The sequence below is a fragment of the Haliotis rufescens genome, unplaced genomic scaffold (assembly GCF_023055435.1).
Source record: "Haliotis rufescens isolate VD_foot unplaced genomic scaffold, xgHalRufe1.0.p SCAF_4, whole genome shotgun sequence".
NCBI classification, from domain to species: Eukaryota; Metazoa; Mollusca; class Gastropoda; order Lepetellida; family Haliotidae; genus Haliotis; species Haliotis rufescens.
Window position 1 is genome coordinate 62,202,330 of NW_025964112.1, and position 17,515 is coordinate 62,219,844.

At 40.0% G+C, this 17,515-nt stretch overlaps 2 protein-coding genes across 8 annotated transcripts in view; one reads left to right on the forward strand and one right to left on the reverse strand.

Moving 5' to 3' along the window:
• Positions 1-7,436, forward strand: part of LOC124116760 (tax1-binding protein 1 homolog) — a 36,688-nt gene extending 29,252 nt beyond the window's left edge. For all 7 annotated transcript variants that reach the window (XM_048382565.1, XM_048382563.1, XM_048382566.1 and 4 more), the window contains one exon: positions 319-7,436. In XM_048382565.1, coding sequence (XP_048238522.1) covers positions 319-1,235 — 917 coding nt within the window. In that variant the 3' untranslated portion in view covers positions 1,236-7,436. The remainder of the gene's footprint in view (positions 1-318) is intronic.
• A 2,817-nt stretch (positions 7,437-10,253) lies between these two features.
• On the reverse strand, positions 10,254-13,259 carry LOC124116782. Its single transcript, XM_046478292.2, has 4 exons — positions 13,113-13,259; positions 11,209-12,282; positions 10,866-10,980; positions 10,254-10,670 (listed from the first exon to the last, which is right to left on the reverse strand). The coding sequence occupies exons 1-4, from the start codon at positions 13,125-13,127 to the stop codon at positions 10,462-10,464; spliced, it is 1,413 nt and encodes a 470-aa protein (XP_046334248.2). The 5' UTR covers positions 13,128-13,259; the 3' UTR covers positions 10,254-10,461.
• Between the last annotated feature and the right edge of the window lie 4,256 nt (positions 13,260-17,515).

The following is a 17,515-nucleotide window of genomic DNA, read 5'->3' on the forward strand; positions in this document are numbered from 1 at the left end:
CTTGTCATTGAAGTTGTTTTATCATTTCAAAATATTAAATAATGAAAAAGTTCCACAGGGCCCTTCTGCAGTTGCTCAAAGTGATCATACTGCTGGGACTACTGAAAAGCCTGAACTTTACATAAAACTTGGAATAGTGACAGGGCTGACATCCCTTTTAACATGGCACTGATCTGTTCCACTTTAAAGAAAAATATCTACCAATCAATGTATTCAATGAGAGCAAGGGGTATAATCGGAGAGTGGATTATGATAATTGTTGGCTGCAGTTTAAGGGGCTAAAATTTGCAAAAAAAATTAATATGTCTATCTTTTCAGGCAGAACAAGTGGCATGGTAGGTGCCAGGAGTGAACCAAATGTCGGTATTCCAAAACGAGTACTAAATGAAGAAAATGGTCTTGGTCCAAGTTGGGAAACTGTTCCGACCAACTCCCAGCTGCCCCAGACAGGAGTGTACGTGAAAGATGGAGATAATTTATCTCCCCGGAGGATTCCTGGGGCTGCACCCACATCGCGAATTTCTGATGGAGTCCTTTGGAACTCTTCACAAAGGAGGTCAAATAGTTCACATGGCACCACATCCCAGATGTCTGTATCAAATCAGGAACATTCAAGATCAGAGGTTCTCAGAAGAAGACCATCAGACAATGCTCTCAGTAGTCTACGAAGCAAATCAGAGGTGATTGTGAGGGCAGGTGATACACAGGGAAATGTTAGAGAATCCTCACCATTCTCAGAGTCTCAATGGCGGATCAATGGAGCTCATATTCAACCTCAGAGTAGCTATGAAAATATTCAACCAAACACACGACGAAAGTACCAGGCAGTTGTTAGTGATGATTTCAGGATGGTTCAAGACAACACTCCAGCTTTCCCAGTCCCTCCAGAACTAAGACCCAACTTGGCATATCCAGGTACAGAAGCATCGCCTAGCGACCACAGGACACAGACTGGTCCAAGACAAACCAATCAGGCAGAGTCAGCAGAGAAGGTTTGTCCTGTGTGTTCCAGAGACTTCGCGCCGATGCCAATGGAAGACTTCCAGACACATGTGTTTGAATGTTTTGATGACTCTAGTGCACCTGAAACTTTACGACCAGGGCAGATAGAACGGATATGCCCCATGTGCAATGACCTTTTCCCCGAAACTGTACCGCAGGAAGAATTTGAAAAACATGTTCAGACTCATTTTGAGCAGGAAATAACAGACAGATTTGAGATATTAGATCCATAAGTTGATAAAAAATGGTGGACTTTCTTATCACATTTACACATGAAAAGTATTTTTTAGAGCTTAAAATTCTTTGAGTGCTTGAAATTATTTTAGAAATAGGTTTGTGTACACTTTTCAGTGTTTGAAAATATGCTTGAAAGTCAGGATGCGTTTGTCACAACCAATAATTACAGAATTATGGATCCCTCGCTAAAGATAGTGTACCAGCTTACCTCAATCACCCCAGGACACTCCCTAATTCCAACACTGGATTTTGTTTTATCATCAATACTTGGCTAAACAAGCTGACTCAGCAGTCCAAGATTGAGGGTTGCTCTTGTTTGCCATCCTGTAGATCTACATGGCACGCATTTCCGTAGACGACACTAACCCCTGGAGCCATTCCCATCATTCTCACGATCGCAAATTACCCGCCCTTGATTTTCATTAACATTTTACCGACAATCAAATGTGGACATAAGGATAGGGTAAGGGAGGTAACTTATTTTACCTAAAAACCAAAGCCACCGCCAGTTTGATGGGCATGAAGACATCCTTTCCGTCAAGAAGATTTTTAAGGGCTTTCTCGTCAGTCAGTTTTTCAATGTTGAATTTTTCGCAAACATGATCATAATCAATGGGACTGGCCAACCCAACATTGAGGCTGGTTTGTAACTCGCATTCTGATTGGTACGTTAGACCAAACTGTGTAGCCAATCAAATAAGCAAATGGAAATCAAGTCGGGTCATTTGAGATTGCAAGAATCCAAGAACGGATCCAGGGGTTTGTGTAGGTTTACCGAAATGCTAGCCTTGGAGATGTAGGGGATGCATGTATGGCTGAATCTGACTTTCAATGCTGTCAGGTTGTTTTGGATGCCACAAGAAGACTGGATGTAATCGTTGTATAATCTTGTGGCTTGTTTGAAATCCAAAGTCACTGAATATATTACAGGGTTGGAATCATGATTATACCCTGGCAATGTGAGTATTCACATCAACACCAACATGTCATTATTTGTTTGTACTAATTATTCCTATCCATCATGTCAAGTCATGATAACCATGGTAACCTACTGGTCTATTCTCAATACTCATAATTTGAATATGTATATTTTGTGTTGTGGCATTCTGAAGGAAGTGAGGACGTGTATGATTGTGCTTGTGTGTGAAATGCAAACAGTTCTCTCGTTCATAGTTCTTGAAACAGTATATTTTCTTTTCTTAACAGTCTGGTTCTAGTGGTGACTGGTGTTTAATCCCCATCACTACTGAGTCCTAGTCTATTATAACTATCATCAATGAGTATCACGTATAATATGCTATCTTTTATTATATTTCTTTCTTTTGTAATTGATACTTAATAAAATGGCAGCCAAGGCATATTAACTAACATGTGCATGTCAGAAAGACAATGGTAATTTTCTTTTGGTATCCTGTCCCTTTGTGACTGAACTAAGCTTCAATATATATATATATATATATATATATATATATATTATACTACATCTTTGATAGGGATATTTTTCTCTCCATTCCCTCTTCTCATATGATATTCTTTCTTTTATTATATTTCCTGATTCTCATAATATGTCAAGTGGTTTATATATTGATAGAATGACATATCTGATTGTCTCTGTCAATAGGTGGGTACAATACCTGGTATACAATATCATTCATCTCTGGACAGATGGGTGGAAATAGAAGCCAAGCAGAAGATGTTTGGTCAGTTTTTATATATTCAAAATCATGCCGCCAGTCTACATAATTCATATTCCTGTTCATCTGAGATAGGAGGGCACGGGTGGCCCAGTTGTCTAAGGGGCTGCGATTCACTGTGCAGAGTTGCATCCCTTGGGCACGTCAGAAACCTATGATTGTGGCTTCGAATCCCATTTCGCCCTAATTATGTTTCTAGGTTTGTCAGCACCATACCCGTGCTCGTGGGTTTCACCTATCTTTGAGCAACACTCTCTGGCCCTGAACATTCTGGAGAGTTGTACATCTGTCACAAACAAACAATATATAATCCTAAAATCCTAGACAGATCCCTGTAACATGTTGGGTGTTTGATGCAGACGCTTGTGTGATGTCATTTCCTGTGGAGGCATTTGAGCGCTTGTGGCAAAGTTATCTCCCTTTGATATTTGGCTAATATGTATTTTGAGTGTTCTGTAACTTGAATTGTGTTGAAGTTAGGCACTATCATTTAAGGGTTATTGGTTAATATTATACTCAGTCCATTGTTCAGTTCACAAAGTGCATGTTATTCCAGTTGGGGAGCAACCATTATATTTTCAGGGAGTTGGGGCAGGATGTTTTCTAAAAATATAATATCAAGCCTCTGTAGTACTGATTTATTTTTACATATGCCTCGCATTGGAAGGGATAAAAAATGTACCCTTTTCTTGCAGACGAATGTCCATTTTGTTATTTTTATGTATTTAAAAACATAATTATTGAGCATCTGTTTGTACGGGTAAATGATTACCCCCTTACCTTTCAGACACTATTTATCAAACTGATGGCAATGAATAAGGGAACACAGTTTTATACAAGTAAAAGATGCTATCATGGGTCCCCAGCATCATCTACCCAATATGCATTGGAAACAATGCACACAAATACATCTCAACATTTGATTCTGACGTGTTGAATTTGAATGCATTGTATTTCAAATGTACTGACAGTCAAGCTTATTTCCCTACAGTTGTCTTTGTTCACTTCTTCGTTCCATCAGTGTATGTAGTAAAGATGGCTACAGTGGTTTTTTTCCCAGTGGGGTTTCACGGCCTCGTCATTGTACTATGAGAAAGTCCATTATAGCTATGAACATAATTGTCTATACAAATAGTGGGTTTTGTAACAAGGACTAGATGTTTTCATAGATTATCATGGAAGGAACTTCCTTCTCTATGAATGGAACTCTCTGCAGCCTGCGGGATGCATTCATGAGAAGGTCCTTGCTGCACCTTCACTAGTCAAGCCCTCTGTGTCCATCCCCCAACTGACACTTGTTGTGCTGCTTTGTAACACTCCTTGGAATCTCGTCTTCAAATCATCTTTCACGATTAGGTACATTCACAGTTCTTAACGGTATCTTGAAAGTGCTTCTGTATTTTATCAGTGTAAAATGGCTTACAGGATAGGCAGAATGACATCAGTTGTTTGTGCGACTACCCATGCTCTTCAGCCAAACTTTTTGTGTTGTATGGTTTACATATCATTGCTTGAGAATAAGCTGGGATTAGTAAAAAACTAGTGTAGTATTTTTATTATTCTAAATGGATTGAAGTTGTTTTGGTCTGGAGGTTTTGTTTCAAGAAATTAATGCACTAATTGGTTAAAGGGCAGGATCTTTATCTCTTCTGTAACATGTTACCAACAAAGCATTGGAATGATTCAACAAGTTGATAGTTACTTTAAGTTTGCATGATTGTTTAGTCAATTCGTCCATTATGAGTGGTTTTTATAAACATTAATCTAAACTATTATTATCTTATTTTGTGATTGTGGCTTGTGATTGTGATGTATCTGTAAATTAAAAAATGAAAAAATGTGTTGCCATAGGAAAACATGGCAAAGGTTAATACTGGAAGTTTAAAGGGTAATTAGTCGACCCATGTAGAGCAGAAACCTAGGACATGACATGTTGTCGTTGTGTTTATAAAACATCCTTTAAGAGAATTAAGATTAGTTACTATTTGTTAGTTGACATTTTTAGTATTGGTGGATGTTTCTATCTAAAGTTATCAGGATTTGTGCAACACCTTTTCAAATATTTATGTTCGTATTCTTCTCCATGAGCATATATATGGCACCATATTGTCTGTAAGTCTGTTTCTGTCACCGAGTGTATCAGAAGGTTTTCTGCAGTTAGCAAGAATGTTAACAGAGATATAAAAAATATGTCATTAATCTGGTATGTACGTTTTTAATGTCTGGGTGTTGAATTATCTGGTTACAACTGAATGAGGGGCGGTCGGGTAGCCTAGTGTTTAAAGCGTTCGCTCGTCACGCCGAAGACCCGGGTTCGATTCCCGACATGGGTACAATGTGTGAAGCCTGTTTCTGGTGTCCCCCGCCGTGATATTGCTGGAATATTGCTAAAAGCGGCATAAAACCGTACTCACTCACTCACTACAACTGAATGATTGTCAGAATAGAAACAGAAGCTACTATCTGAAAGTACTGATACACTGACACAGTGCGTGAGGTACTTCAACAGTGGAACTATTGTGTAATTATTGTACATTGTCATTGTACATTTGTATAGTATATTCAGATGCAAACTTCTTCCTGAAAATAATTTGTGTAATTAGTTTAACATTATTTGATATCTGACTGATCATCTTGTAAATAGTTTGAATTGTGATTTGTTTACATATTATGTGTATATGTATATGTATGTAATTGTCAATGTTAGGTCAAGATTATTTGCTTGGCTGCTTTACTCAATCAAATTGTGGGTCAGTAAGATTTACCTTCAGAAAGACTTTAATAATCAGTGAACAAGATGATTTCATTTGTAACAGTGGTTAATGTGAAGTAGACTATAATATCAGGAATGTAACTTACTCTGAAACATTTGCTGGACCGAATAGTGAGATCTCTCGAGCATGGATAGCTTGGAGGTTAGAAACTGAGTCAGGTGAAGGGGCATGTGCCAATATGCATCAATGTGGGCCGATCTGTTGAAGGGTGTTTCAAGACAAAACATGGTGTCGGGATGTAGAACTACACACATGCCATGTGCTTCTTACAGGTAGATCACAGGTGGATGCAAGTGTAGAGACAATATGCTATTCCTGTGATTGGTACAAACATCATGTTGTTTGTGTTTTGCATGTGTGCCAACCTAACTGACCCCCTTGTTCAACACCTAACAAGTGATCTACAAGTTTATCAATGTAATTAACGAAGCTTACCACATCTTTTGCCCAGCTTGTTTACATATTTGTATGCTTCTTGTCAGTACATGCCTTGAATGGCTTCAGGCACAAACGGAAATGTCTTCAGATATCTGCAAATTTAGATTGTTTCACCCTATAAATACTTATTTAAATATTTTGAGTGTAATGTAAAGAAAACCAAAACAGAGTTAACATCTGGTGAAAAAAGTGTCTTGGAGTATGGAAGGTCATGAGACTAAATATGATTCTGTTATTCTACACAGTAGGCAAGGGTTTCCGGTACTGGTACAATGGGTGGGTGTTCTCACAGAAACAGGATCGGCAAGGTTAACAGTGTGAAAAACCCAAAATAACTTACTGAACAGGGTAATGTTCTTGGTATAGTTTCTGGATCCTCGAAACTTGATGACAGGAACAATGGGACCTGTGGCCACTTACCATTTTCCACCAGTTCTTCGTGGGATTGGACTCGGCAACCTTTTCTGTGGACGCATATTCTACTTTGAACTTTGCTGTCCATGGGTCTCTATTTTGATCAATGTCGACTGAGTGTATGCTTTTATTTCGTGGTATTAGAAGTGATTGTGAGAATCACATTTTTCAGTAGCTAATGTCAATGTTTCTTCACAATTCATTGACAATTTAAGTCGCTTCAAACCATTGCTGTATTCCTAGAACATTTTCCAGAACTTTGGACTGCAATTCGTAGTTGTCCTTCAACTTTTGATTACAGTTCGTAGTTGTCCCTGAACAATCTACCAGAGATGGTTAAGAAGAGTCTGATTTCTTTCATCCAGAGGTCTACTGGACAGTACCATAGCTCGACCACATATGAATAAGTGTTTATTCAAATGCAAGGAGACGGTCCTCCTGATTAACTGCAATTACTGTAAGAAACCAAATCAACGTGGCTTATGTGTCGAGGCTACATAATTGACTCGTCCTAGGCTGAATTGGAGGCCCGATGTTGCAATATACAGATGACGATCCAACCTTTACCGTATAACAACGTGAGTTGTACTTGAATATATCATGTAGAACACCCGCTCGTGGAGAATTGAGAGGTTGGCGAAAACTTTCTTAACGTAATTTATACGAGAACCACATATAAATATAGGTCTTCAGAGATTTCTTTAAAGCATTATTAACCAAACCTACCAAAGTTGGAATACATAAGTCCTGTCCAGTATATTATTAATTCTATTTACGGTTCTCGGGTGATTAGTTGTAATTGCCTTTCTTGGGGTTTAAGTGATATTCCTCTAATTTGTGTATTACATGAATATATAAATAAAATTATTAACATGAATTCTTTTGTTATCAACTACTCCACAAGAAACAGGAGCCTGACTTAAATATTCCCCGATGTATATGTCACCACGTTTCCTGGCACCGCTACGTGTCCAGTCTGAGAGAAGAACCTACTCCATCTGAAACGTCGCACATTCGAAACATGTCTACAGTATGTCCTTGTCGTAACGGGCAACTCGAAATGAGAGCCAGGTGGTAAGATTGTGACATTTATGGCTGGTTTTATGTCAGTGTTCCCGCCTGACTGGTCAAGAGTTGATCATGTACGGCCCGCGTTATCCTAGATGTAATATTGCTGATCGTGGTGTTCAGGGTCGATCGTCTTCAAGTCAAAGAGTCTGGCGCAAAGGTTGAAAGCCAAAGTGAGAGGACAGTTCATCCTTGAATACACCTATGTTATATGTGCATAACTTGCGACGTCTGTATTACGGAAGGTATACAGTAACATCAATACCATAGTAAATGACAGCAAGTCCTTGCTCTTGGGCGTCCAAATTTCCCGAGGCAAGGGCGTTAACTGACTAACAAAGTCCAGTTTCCACTTTTGTCGTCCATTGACCCTTGCCTCGGGAAGATGAGGGCGTCCTCACTTATTTTTGTGTTTCATGTCCCGCTGACTACAAATTTCCCTCCCGCCGAAATAATAAAAGAAAGAAGTTAATCCTGAACTATCCGCCGTCCATCTGTATTTGGATGCCGCTTCCTGAAAAAAAGTATCAAATTTCATTATGGTTTGAAAACCACGGTCGTGTATAAAAATGACTATGCGTTCTTAAAGTCAGCTGTTGAACTGGGAATGGAAGCAACTCTTTATTATCCCCCGCCCCAACGAAGTTGGCGGGGGATATAGAAATGGGTTCCGTCCGTGTGTGCGTGTGTGCGTCCCGAAATCGTTTCCGGAGCATAAGTCTGAAACCGTTAAATATTTCTCTACGAAACTTTGCATGTCTATCAGACTCATGCTGAACTGGTGCCTTTTGCAATTTAGGAACTTTATTAATTTTTATATTTTACGTTTCCATGGCAACAAGTTGGACTTAGGTTCTATAAGGGTGCTGTTCGTGTCCGGAGCGTAACTCAAAAACCGTTCAATAATTTCTTACAAAACTTTGCATGATTACCAGACATATACTGAACTGGTCCCTTTTGCTATTTAGGAGTTTTATAAATATTTATTTTAGAATTTCCATTGCAGCTATTTTGACATGGCCTAAGAGAAATGTTGGGTCAGTTACCCGGTTTGGGACCATAACGTGTTAAAATGGCGGGGGATATAGATGACTTCGTCGACTATACGCTTGTTACTTATATATCTGTTTTGCGACAAAGGTTTCACCTCCACTATAATTCATATATAAAGCGGAGAGCTGTGTTATGTTTGAGACATTACATGGCATTAGACATGCGACAAATGCAGTCACGAAGACTGGCCTCTCCGCTGCTTGTGAAGTTCGGGATTGGTTCAACCTTGGTCGTTAAAGTAGACGTGAGTTACTACCTCTTTTGACAGCCGTCGGTGGTAGTTCTCTCAGCGATTAGAGAGTTGAAGTGAATGTGTAACACAGACAGCTTAACTCCAACCAACACAGCATGTTCGAGCTTACCTTCCTCAACCTATACGCCTGGTTCACTTGCAGTGAGCCAATTTAGTGACATTTACTGTGATTCCGTCTATTCGTACGCATATTTTGTCATTTCATGCTTCATTCAAACATATACGAAAGCGATAGGGTAGCCAAGACATACCGGGAAGTTATCACTATTAAAAACAAGCATGAAATACTCATATCCCCCGCCAATGCCGCCATATTCAGTTTAAGTCAAAGTCGTTGCCATGGAAAACCGAATTATTTTTTTCTTCAAAAATCCCAAACTGTCAAAATGCACCAGTTCGCCGCTAGATCTATCTATGTGCCAAGTTTGGTTAAGATATCTCTCTTGGTTTTTGAGTTCTGCTCCGGAAACGAAACGTGACGGAAAGTACCCATTCCTTTCTGTCCTTCCACTTCGTGGCGGGGGATAATAAACACCAGTGTGTGCTTGGGTTTACTGTCTTATTTCAAGAATATTCAAGAAATCCTGGGCAATGATGGTCTCTAAAATTCTGTAAAACACGTTTCCTGCAGGGACGGCTCCTCATTAGGTTTGCGTTAATGATCTACAGGTAATTATAATCATTTCTTGTTTTACAAATAGGGGCGGTCGGGTAGCCTAGTGGTTAAAGCTTTCGCTCGTCACGCCGAAGACCCGGGTTCGATTCCCGACATGGGTCCAATGTGTGAAGTCGATTTCTGGTGTCCCCGGTCGTGATATTGCTGGAATATTGCTAGAAGCGGCGTAAAACCATACTCACTCACTTACTGTTATACAAATACAGCAATATCTCACTGCCTTGCACACGTTTTCCCGGCCTTTACAACCCGGATCCCCTCGGTGTATTCCTGGTCGCACCTGCGTTCTTGATGCCCTCGTAAAATCGCAGTGGATATTGTTTTAGGCCAGTCAGCGATATTCCAGCTTTACCACGCTGCTTGTAAATATTCTGGGTTGAGTACTGTGGCAAACCAGTGGTTTATGGCACAGCAACAATCCACTGTGTCCTGGTAGTACTATCAGCCAGGTCGCACATTATATCCACCCTTTCCTCATTGTCTTATCATCTCTCACGAGCACAGAGTGCGGGGAACCGATATGACCCACAACTCCCACTGAGTTTGGCATTTTGGTAACAAGGCAGCCGCGAATACCTCACCCACTCATAGCATAAGCCATCATGGCGTTATTCGCAGTGGTAACACAAATAACAAACAACATGTAAAAAATCCCACATATATTGTAACGTACAAAAGTTTCCATCACAACCGATATAATAAACTACAATTTTCCAAAAATATACAGTTAGGGATCTGGTTGTTGGTTTTGAATCTCAAAATGTTTGAAAATTCAGACGTATAAAAAGCTAAATATTTTACAAAGTTAACGGAACATATCGGTGTCGTGTTGAGATGCACAAACAGAAGTAGCTATACAAATCTACGTTTTTGTCCCCGACGGGACAACGGGCTTGAAATGCCTAAACGGAACAAGGAATTGCGCATACTCTCCAGGAAGCGTCTCGTGCGACTTGGGGTGGAATGTTTGTTACTTTCCGTTTTTTGTTTTTGTGTTACGACCCGGGTTGACATCTGGATGTCGTCCTCCTGCTTGGTGGTCACATGCCCGCTCTTCGTCACTGGAAGCAGTAACACACCGACTATGTATTTCAAGGTAAGCAAATGGTTGCGTTTATGTGTCCAGATCATGAGAGTGGTGAGAACATGAAGAATGTTAATCTCTTATTGTTAAGATACAAACAAAAGTAATTGTGGCATATTCGGGTGCCGTTTAAAGATAAAGTACGTTTCAAAATTTCTGTTTCCAAACTTACATTGAAATATATCCAGGAAACATCTTATGACGGGAGGTTTCGCAGAGGGACGATTCACCTGTTCTCCTGGTATCAATGCGGTCATTGCTTTTCCTCTGTGAAGAGTCGGATGTTTCTGAAAAGAAAATGGACATGTCATAGAGTCTCATCGTAACATGAACTTATACCTGAACAACATGTCTGTGTCACGGAAACCTTCAATTCGTACTGCCAAAGTTAACGATAACATTTTGGTTAAACTTAAAACACATATTTCAAGTACTGCTCTGTCGTCAATTTTGGAATAACAACTATAGTTTATAAAGCGAAATCGGAAAACTTAATTAACACGGTCGTATGTTACCTTCTTGTGATTTTCTACACTTCTTATACTTTTGTCTACAGCCTCAAAATTCTGCGACCAAGTGCCATGCTGAGGTATGGCATCCAAAACAAAGCTGATGACAGAGTCATCTACCCCTTCCCCAAATGTATGCGTCAGACGTTGGTAAACGTAACGGAAGTCAGCATCAACAGGTTTGCTGGTACTGGGATGTTTGATCCTCTGAAAGGCTGCAGAGACACACGCATTCCTGTTTTTGAAAGACCTTTGTGTTACTGGCTTCTCTGTAGTTTGTATGGGGTTGGAGTGGTTGGAGTGTTCCTCTTGAACAATTTTGTTGAGGACATTCAACACAAATTCAGCAGCAAAAACGTCCAACCTATCCTGCTGATATGCAGTGACTGTAGCCTGTGTAATCCCATTTCCTTGTTTAGCTTGGTCGAGAACATCTGAAACAATTTCAGTGGCGAACGCATTCAGCATGTTCCCGTCGTTCAGACACTTGGCGGAGGAACCATCTTTGACTTGGTGTTCCTTCACAATTTTCTCAATGACACCTGAAACAAAATCAGCAGCAAACTTGTCTAGCCTCTGCTCGTCTTGATTATAGACAGTAGGTGTTTCGTGTGTAGTTTGCTGACTCATCTTGCAGACAATAGTTTCAGCTGCAAGATTATTATTCCTGTAGTTGATGGCAACATTTTCCTGTACAAGTTCCTCAATGACTTGGGAAGCAACTGTGGTGACAAAAACATCCAGTCTGCCCTCCTCATAATCCCGATCCTCGTATTCTTTGATCTCTTTGACAGCCTCTTCCAACGATCGGGCCACAAGATCACTGACAAACTCCTCTTCCTGGGCAAGAATGGCAGCTTCAGCACGGGAAACGATCCAGCCAACAAACCTTCTCACACGATCGTCATCGGGTGCAGGGGTACCTGGCTGTGTTCTCGGGGCTGTGTATTGTTCAGTCGCCTGGAGTTGATCCAACATGGCCTTGAGAATAACATTGACATAGGAGTCCACCCAGGTGGTCAAGGCCAAACCGGTTGGGCTTGTCTCCTTCCACCCCTTGTCTCCTGCACACGCCTTCACCTGCTCAAGGGAAATGTCATACACTTTTATACAATGAAGTTTTCATTTCGATGATACATGGGTAAGAGCAATGTATTCCGATTTTGGTGAGACCTTAGCTGTATCCCACGACCACATCCCTTACCGAAATGGCGGAAGTTGTCAGGTATACTGCATTCTTGCCATTGATATGATTAAACCTTGAAATTGAATAAGAAAGCGAAGCATAAACATCGAAAAAATATCTACTCGAAAACAGAAGTTCCATAATGGCGTGCGACTACCTCATCAGTGATATCCGAGTCACATTTCAGCGAACACGTATTTTGTATCTACTTTGGAAATTATACATTTCAAGCTCCCCAGCCTCTTGTTATTTTAGCGAGGAGACAAAATTGGCGTAGGAAAAACTTAGAAACCGTTACTAGGGAATGAGCTCGTGCACATCCTTTACCAAAAGGTGTCCGGTATACTTCCTTACCTGTTTAATGAAATGTGTCCCTGGTGCATATAATCATAACAAGTCATACAATAAGGCGGGTATTTGTTCTGCGTAATTTGAGCTTTATTCCTCTTTTTTTCAATTAGCCATTATCAAAAGCAGCAAATAAATATGGTAGAAAGGTACCCGGTATAATGTAAGTGTGCATAGTCATACTATGCCTATGTCTCCCAGCAAGACAGAAATACATACATGTACGTTCAAACGGACTAAGTTACGGTTCAGCATTTTGTTTTCCATCATTTGCCACACGGGGATAACACAATATACATATCGCCAATTTGTGTTAGGCATGTGTGAATTATTTAGCAACATTTACTCGTCTTTACGCCTGGCTACTTAAACTCACTCTCTTGCAGTGCATGGCTCACATAAACATCAGTGTAACAGGTAACTGTCGCAGTAAAATTCGCAAGCTTCGAACTTCCCGGTACGTGAACCCTCTCCCAACTGATGTGTAGTCAATGGTGACGTCGCTGACCAATCATTCGTCGTTATTATAAGGTAGATAACTCTGACGCCGCATCAAGTTGCAGACCACTGTCACATTAATAATGTAGTTAATTAGTCCAATGTTAACCCGCCCTCGATTATTGATTATGTATCCATTCTGATCCTGTCACAGCTTCCTTTTGAGCCCGATTCGAATGACAAAGTTAAAAGATCAAATATCACCCGATGTATGAGAAAGATTTGAGCAGTTATTGCCAAGCGGGATTCGAGGGTCTTTTAAAGAGTATTAGGGAGTCAGCCGTGTGGTACGCGGGACGTAAGATTCAACATTTATAAAAAAATAAATAATGATGTACCTAAAAATGTCCTTAAATACGTTATTTTTTTTTATTTCGGTAATTAAGTTAAGCTTATTTAATTAAGCTTATTTTCTGATCTAGGAACGTGTTCTATAGATTTTCGACTGTGATCGACATTCTGCCCTGTAGAACGAATTCTGTCATGTGCCTTTGAGATTTATGTTAAGTGTAGTATTCGGGATTCAGGGGTGAGCAACACTCAGGGTGAAAAATAAGACGTTACGCCCACGGGGGTGGGGGTGGGCGTACCCTCAGACATGGAATTAGAGACGTCACTTCACTGACGAAGTTGTGGTGGCGAATGGATTCAGAATATTATTGTTGTTATAGAATGGAGACATGGTGTCCTGTATAAGTCATTGCAGCAAGCAATACACATTGTCGACTCCTGCAGATGTTGTGTAGACAGACCCTTTCTTCTGTACTTTATATTGACAATACTATTACATCCACACAAAAGTTTCGTGCTCTACACTAATAATGTTTTGAGCGTGGGAGACATTTTCCCGACCAGTAATGTTATATCAAAGATTTTTTCTAACATTTATAGACAAATAAATGAATGGCATGTCATTGGTAGACCATTGACCGCGCAAAGGTTAAATAATTAGGCGCACCCACTACCGGAATACCGTTTCCTGATTTGCTGTGAATAGAGTTGCATTATTGCGCTGAACCATGCCACTGATTTCAAATTGTTGTTTGCAGGTTTTTGAGTTAATGATTGAATTAGTAGTATATTAAGTTATTATTGTTGTATTTTTATTTTTACGCAAATTTTCACAGTGTGCACATCGGTTATTATGTATATACCTCCATAAACGCAAAAAATAAATAAGTCAGTTCTTAATTACGAGAATCTGTACTTTGCTCAGAAAGTGTTCTCCCAAATATAACATTTGTCACATTTGACCACTTTCTAAATGGCATTGAGTGTTCATAGTTTTTAATTAACTTCATGAAGTTAGACCACATATATACTGGATAAACTGTTGGAAGGAATAACGTCCGAAACAAGTTTTATATTAATAATGTTTTACTGATCCACTTGAAAGCAGTAATGTTCATTGACCCGGAGTCTGTGCATACCTTGGACATTTTACGTGCGCTTCTTCGCGCACTCATTCATTCTATTGTTTAACGCCATACTCGGCAATAATCCAGCTATAAGTCTGGACCAAACAATCCAGTGATTAACATCATAAGAATCGATCCACGCGATTGGGATAGAGGACATTCAATGAAACAAGTCCTGAACGTGATGGACTCGGTCGTTACTGTCGACTATCTCAGTCGGAGCATCCAGTACAGCTGATGCATGGCGGTTGTAGGTTTGTTGACTTGATTGTTGTGATCTTATGGTGTATGTTTGGAAATAAAAATCGACGCCATAGATTCAAGGAACACCCCGTGTTTTCGCAACATTGTTTATGACAGCGAGATGCCTTGAACAAACTTATATCTTCAAATAGCAGTATCATTCACGCACAATTGCCCGTTTCTTACCATTTTAACAAAATTATGTAAAAATTGATTTTCTAACTACTATATGGTACAACAGTTCACAATGATTTGAACAAAATATATTTTGTTAAGAAGTAGAATCATGGATGCGAAATGTCAGCTTCATCAGAAATTCGTATCAATAGAAGATATTTAAGATCATTGTAAAAGTGCAAAGTCAGGGTTACTGGGGGTCTGAAGGACATGCACCTTTAAAGAAATCCGTCTTTTTTGTGTTTTGGCACACTTGTCACATTGGCCCGCCGTTGCTGCACAGCTTTGACCTGAATTTGTTTCTCCTCTTGTACAAGGTGTAGAAAGGTTAAACTTTGCCTGGAACATCAAACGACAGCCTCTCCTATTGCTCGAACCATTTCTGGTAGAAGTCGTTTGGTTTCAATGGCAACTGCGTTAAAACCAACTTTTCGCCATAGCTCCCCATACACTATGCACATGATTCGATGAAATATGACAGTCTTGTGCTCGGTGGGGCCTAATGGATGGCATTTTTAGTATGCACCTACTTTCATTTGCATTGCCCCTGACAGCATTTTCACTGTGGTGACACAAACTATTACGCTGTAAAGCAGCAAAGGTCGAATCAAGATCAAAATTAAACACGTCTATCGCAAATGACGTTACATATATGTTAGGCCCCACTAGTAACTCCACATACACCAAATGTCTATACAGTTTGCAAAAACGCTGGTCATTAATGGGTTTCTAAATGTATGTAGTGACATATGTTTTAATTTCAGATCTGAAATCTGTGAGCAAATGTAAGAGACACCATATCTTAGTTTTACTTTCATAGACAGTGTAGTATTACGGCAGATGATGCAGCAACACAAGAAACGGGGTTATGTGAAAGTCAAAGGTTGTAGTTGGATCAAAAAGCAAATAATGGCAAAAAGCTTATTTCATAATGATACATGCAAAAACAGCTAAATAATAGGAAAAATTGACCTGGGATTCCTTGCCGCGCCCAACATCCCGCAGAGGTCGTCATGAGCTGCCTACAATGAGGGGACTTTGTGATCTGGCTGCTGGCGAGGGTAAATCTAAAAGTTTGTAGTCTGAAAATATTGCTTCTGTAATGTGATGTGAGGTGAAAAAAGGGTTTCAAGATTAATGCTCTTTTATAGCAACATGTACGTGTGCTTTGTTTGTTCGTTCTTTCGTTGTTTAACGCCACACTCAGCAATATTCCAGCTATATGACGGCGGTCTGTAAATAATTGAGTCTGGACCAGACAATCCAGTGACTGACATAATGAGCATCGATCCACACAATTGGGACACGATGTCATGCAACCGGACTGTTGTATTTGTATAAGACGCTCTATCCACTAAACCAGTTTGGGTAACTGTAGGTGTGAGAGTGAGTTTGGTTTAATTTGACTTTGAGCAGTATACCATTATGTCACGGCATGTCAGCTTTGTGTGTGTGTGTGTGTGTGTGTGTGTGTGTATGGAGAATGTCATCTCTTCCAATACATATCACCACGTTGCAAACTAATCTGCATCTGTTTTCGAGAAATCAGTTTGTTTTTAACGCTGCTCTCAGCAATAGTCCAGCTATGACACTGGTCTGTAAATAATGGGGTCTGAACCAGACAATCCAGTGATCGACATCATGCGCATCGATCCACGCAATTTGGATACGATGACATACATCAACCAAGTCAGCGAGCCTGACCCCTTTAGTCACCTCTTATGACAAGCATGGGTTGCTGAAGACCTATTCTAACCCGTATCTTCACAGGTCCAGAGAAGTTATGAAGTACCTGCATAAACTGGGTTCGTCACCAAAGGAAATTAATGAAGATATCAAAAATGTTGCTTTGGGATGACTTCCCTTCATGTTTAACTTTTAAGACATGGGCTGCTGAATTAAAGCAGACAGCAGTGACACAAAGGATGACCTGAAGATGCAATGTCTGAAACCTACATGGAGACAGTAACAGAATGAAACTGAAACGCTTTACTTGCCCAGGTAAAGATAAAATGCCCTTGTAAAGTTAAAACAATGGGGACATTTGGAAATTTGTACTAGCCTGCAGGAATATGTAATAGCCCCTGGCTAGTGTTAATTTCTAACTCTGGGAGGGTTTCCCCACATGGTGTGGCTGACCCATGGGCAGTCATGCTTGGTCACCTTGTGGTTGCTTGTGACATTGCTCATCATACTGGATTGTCTGGTCCAGACATGATAGCGTTAAGGTTTTTGGGGCTGCCTTAATGTAGCTTGAATAGAGTGCTGTATTAATTAACAAACATTTAAAAGGGTGGGGGAAATATATGTGATTTCATCCTCTTGTTTCATCTTGTCCTGTTCGGACTCCTGCACCCTGAATAAAGTAAAACTAAAAACTTTTTTCAAATATTTTATTTTCTAGCTCATGTTGTACATGAACAATATGTACAAGTCTTCGAAT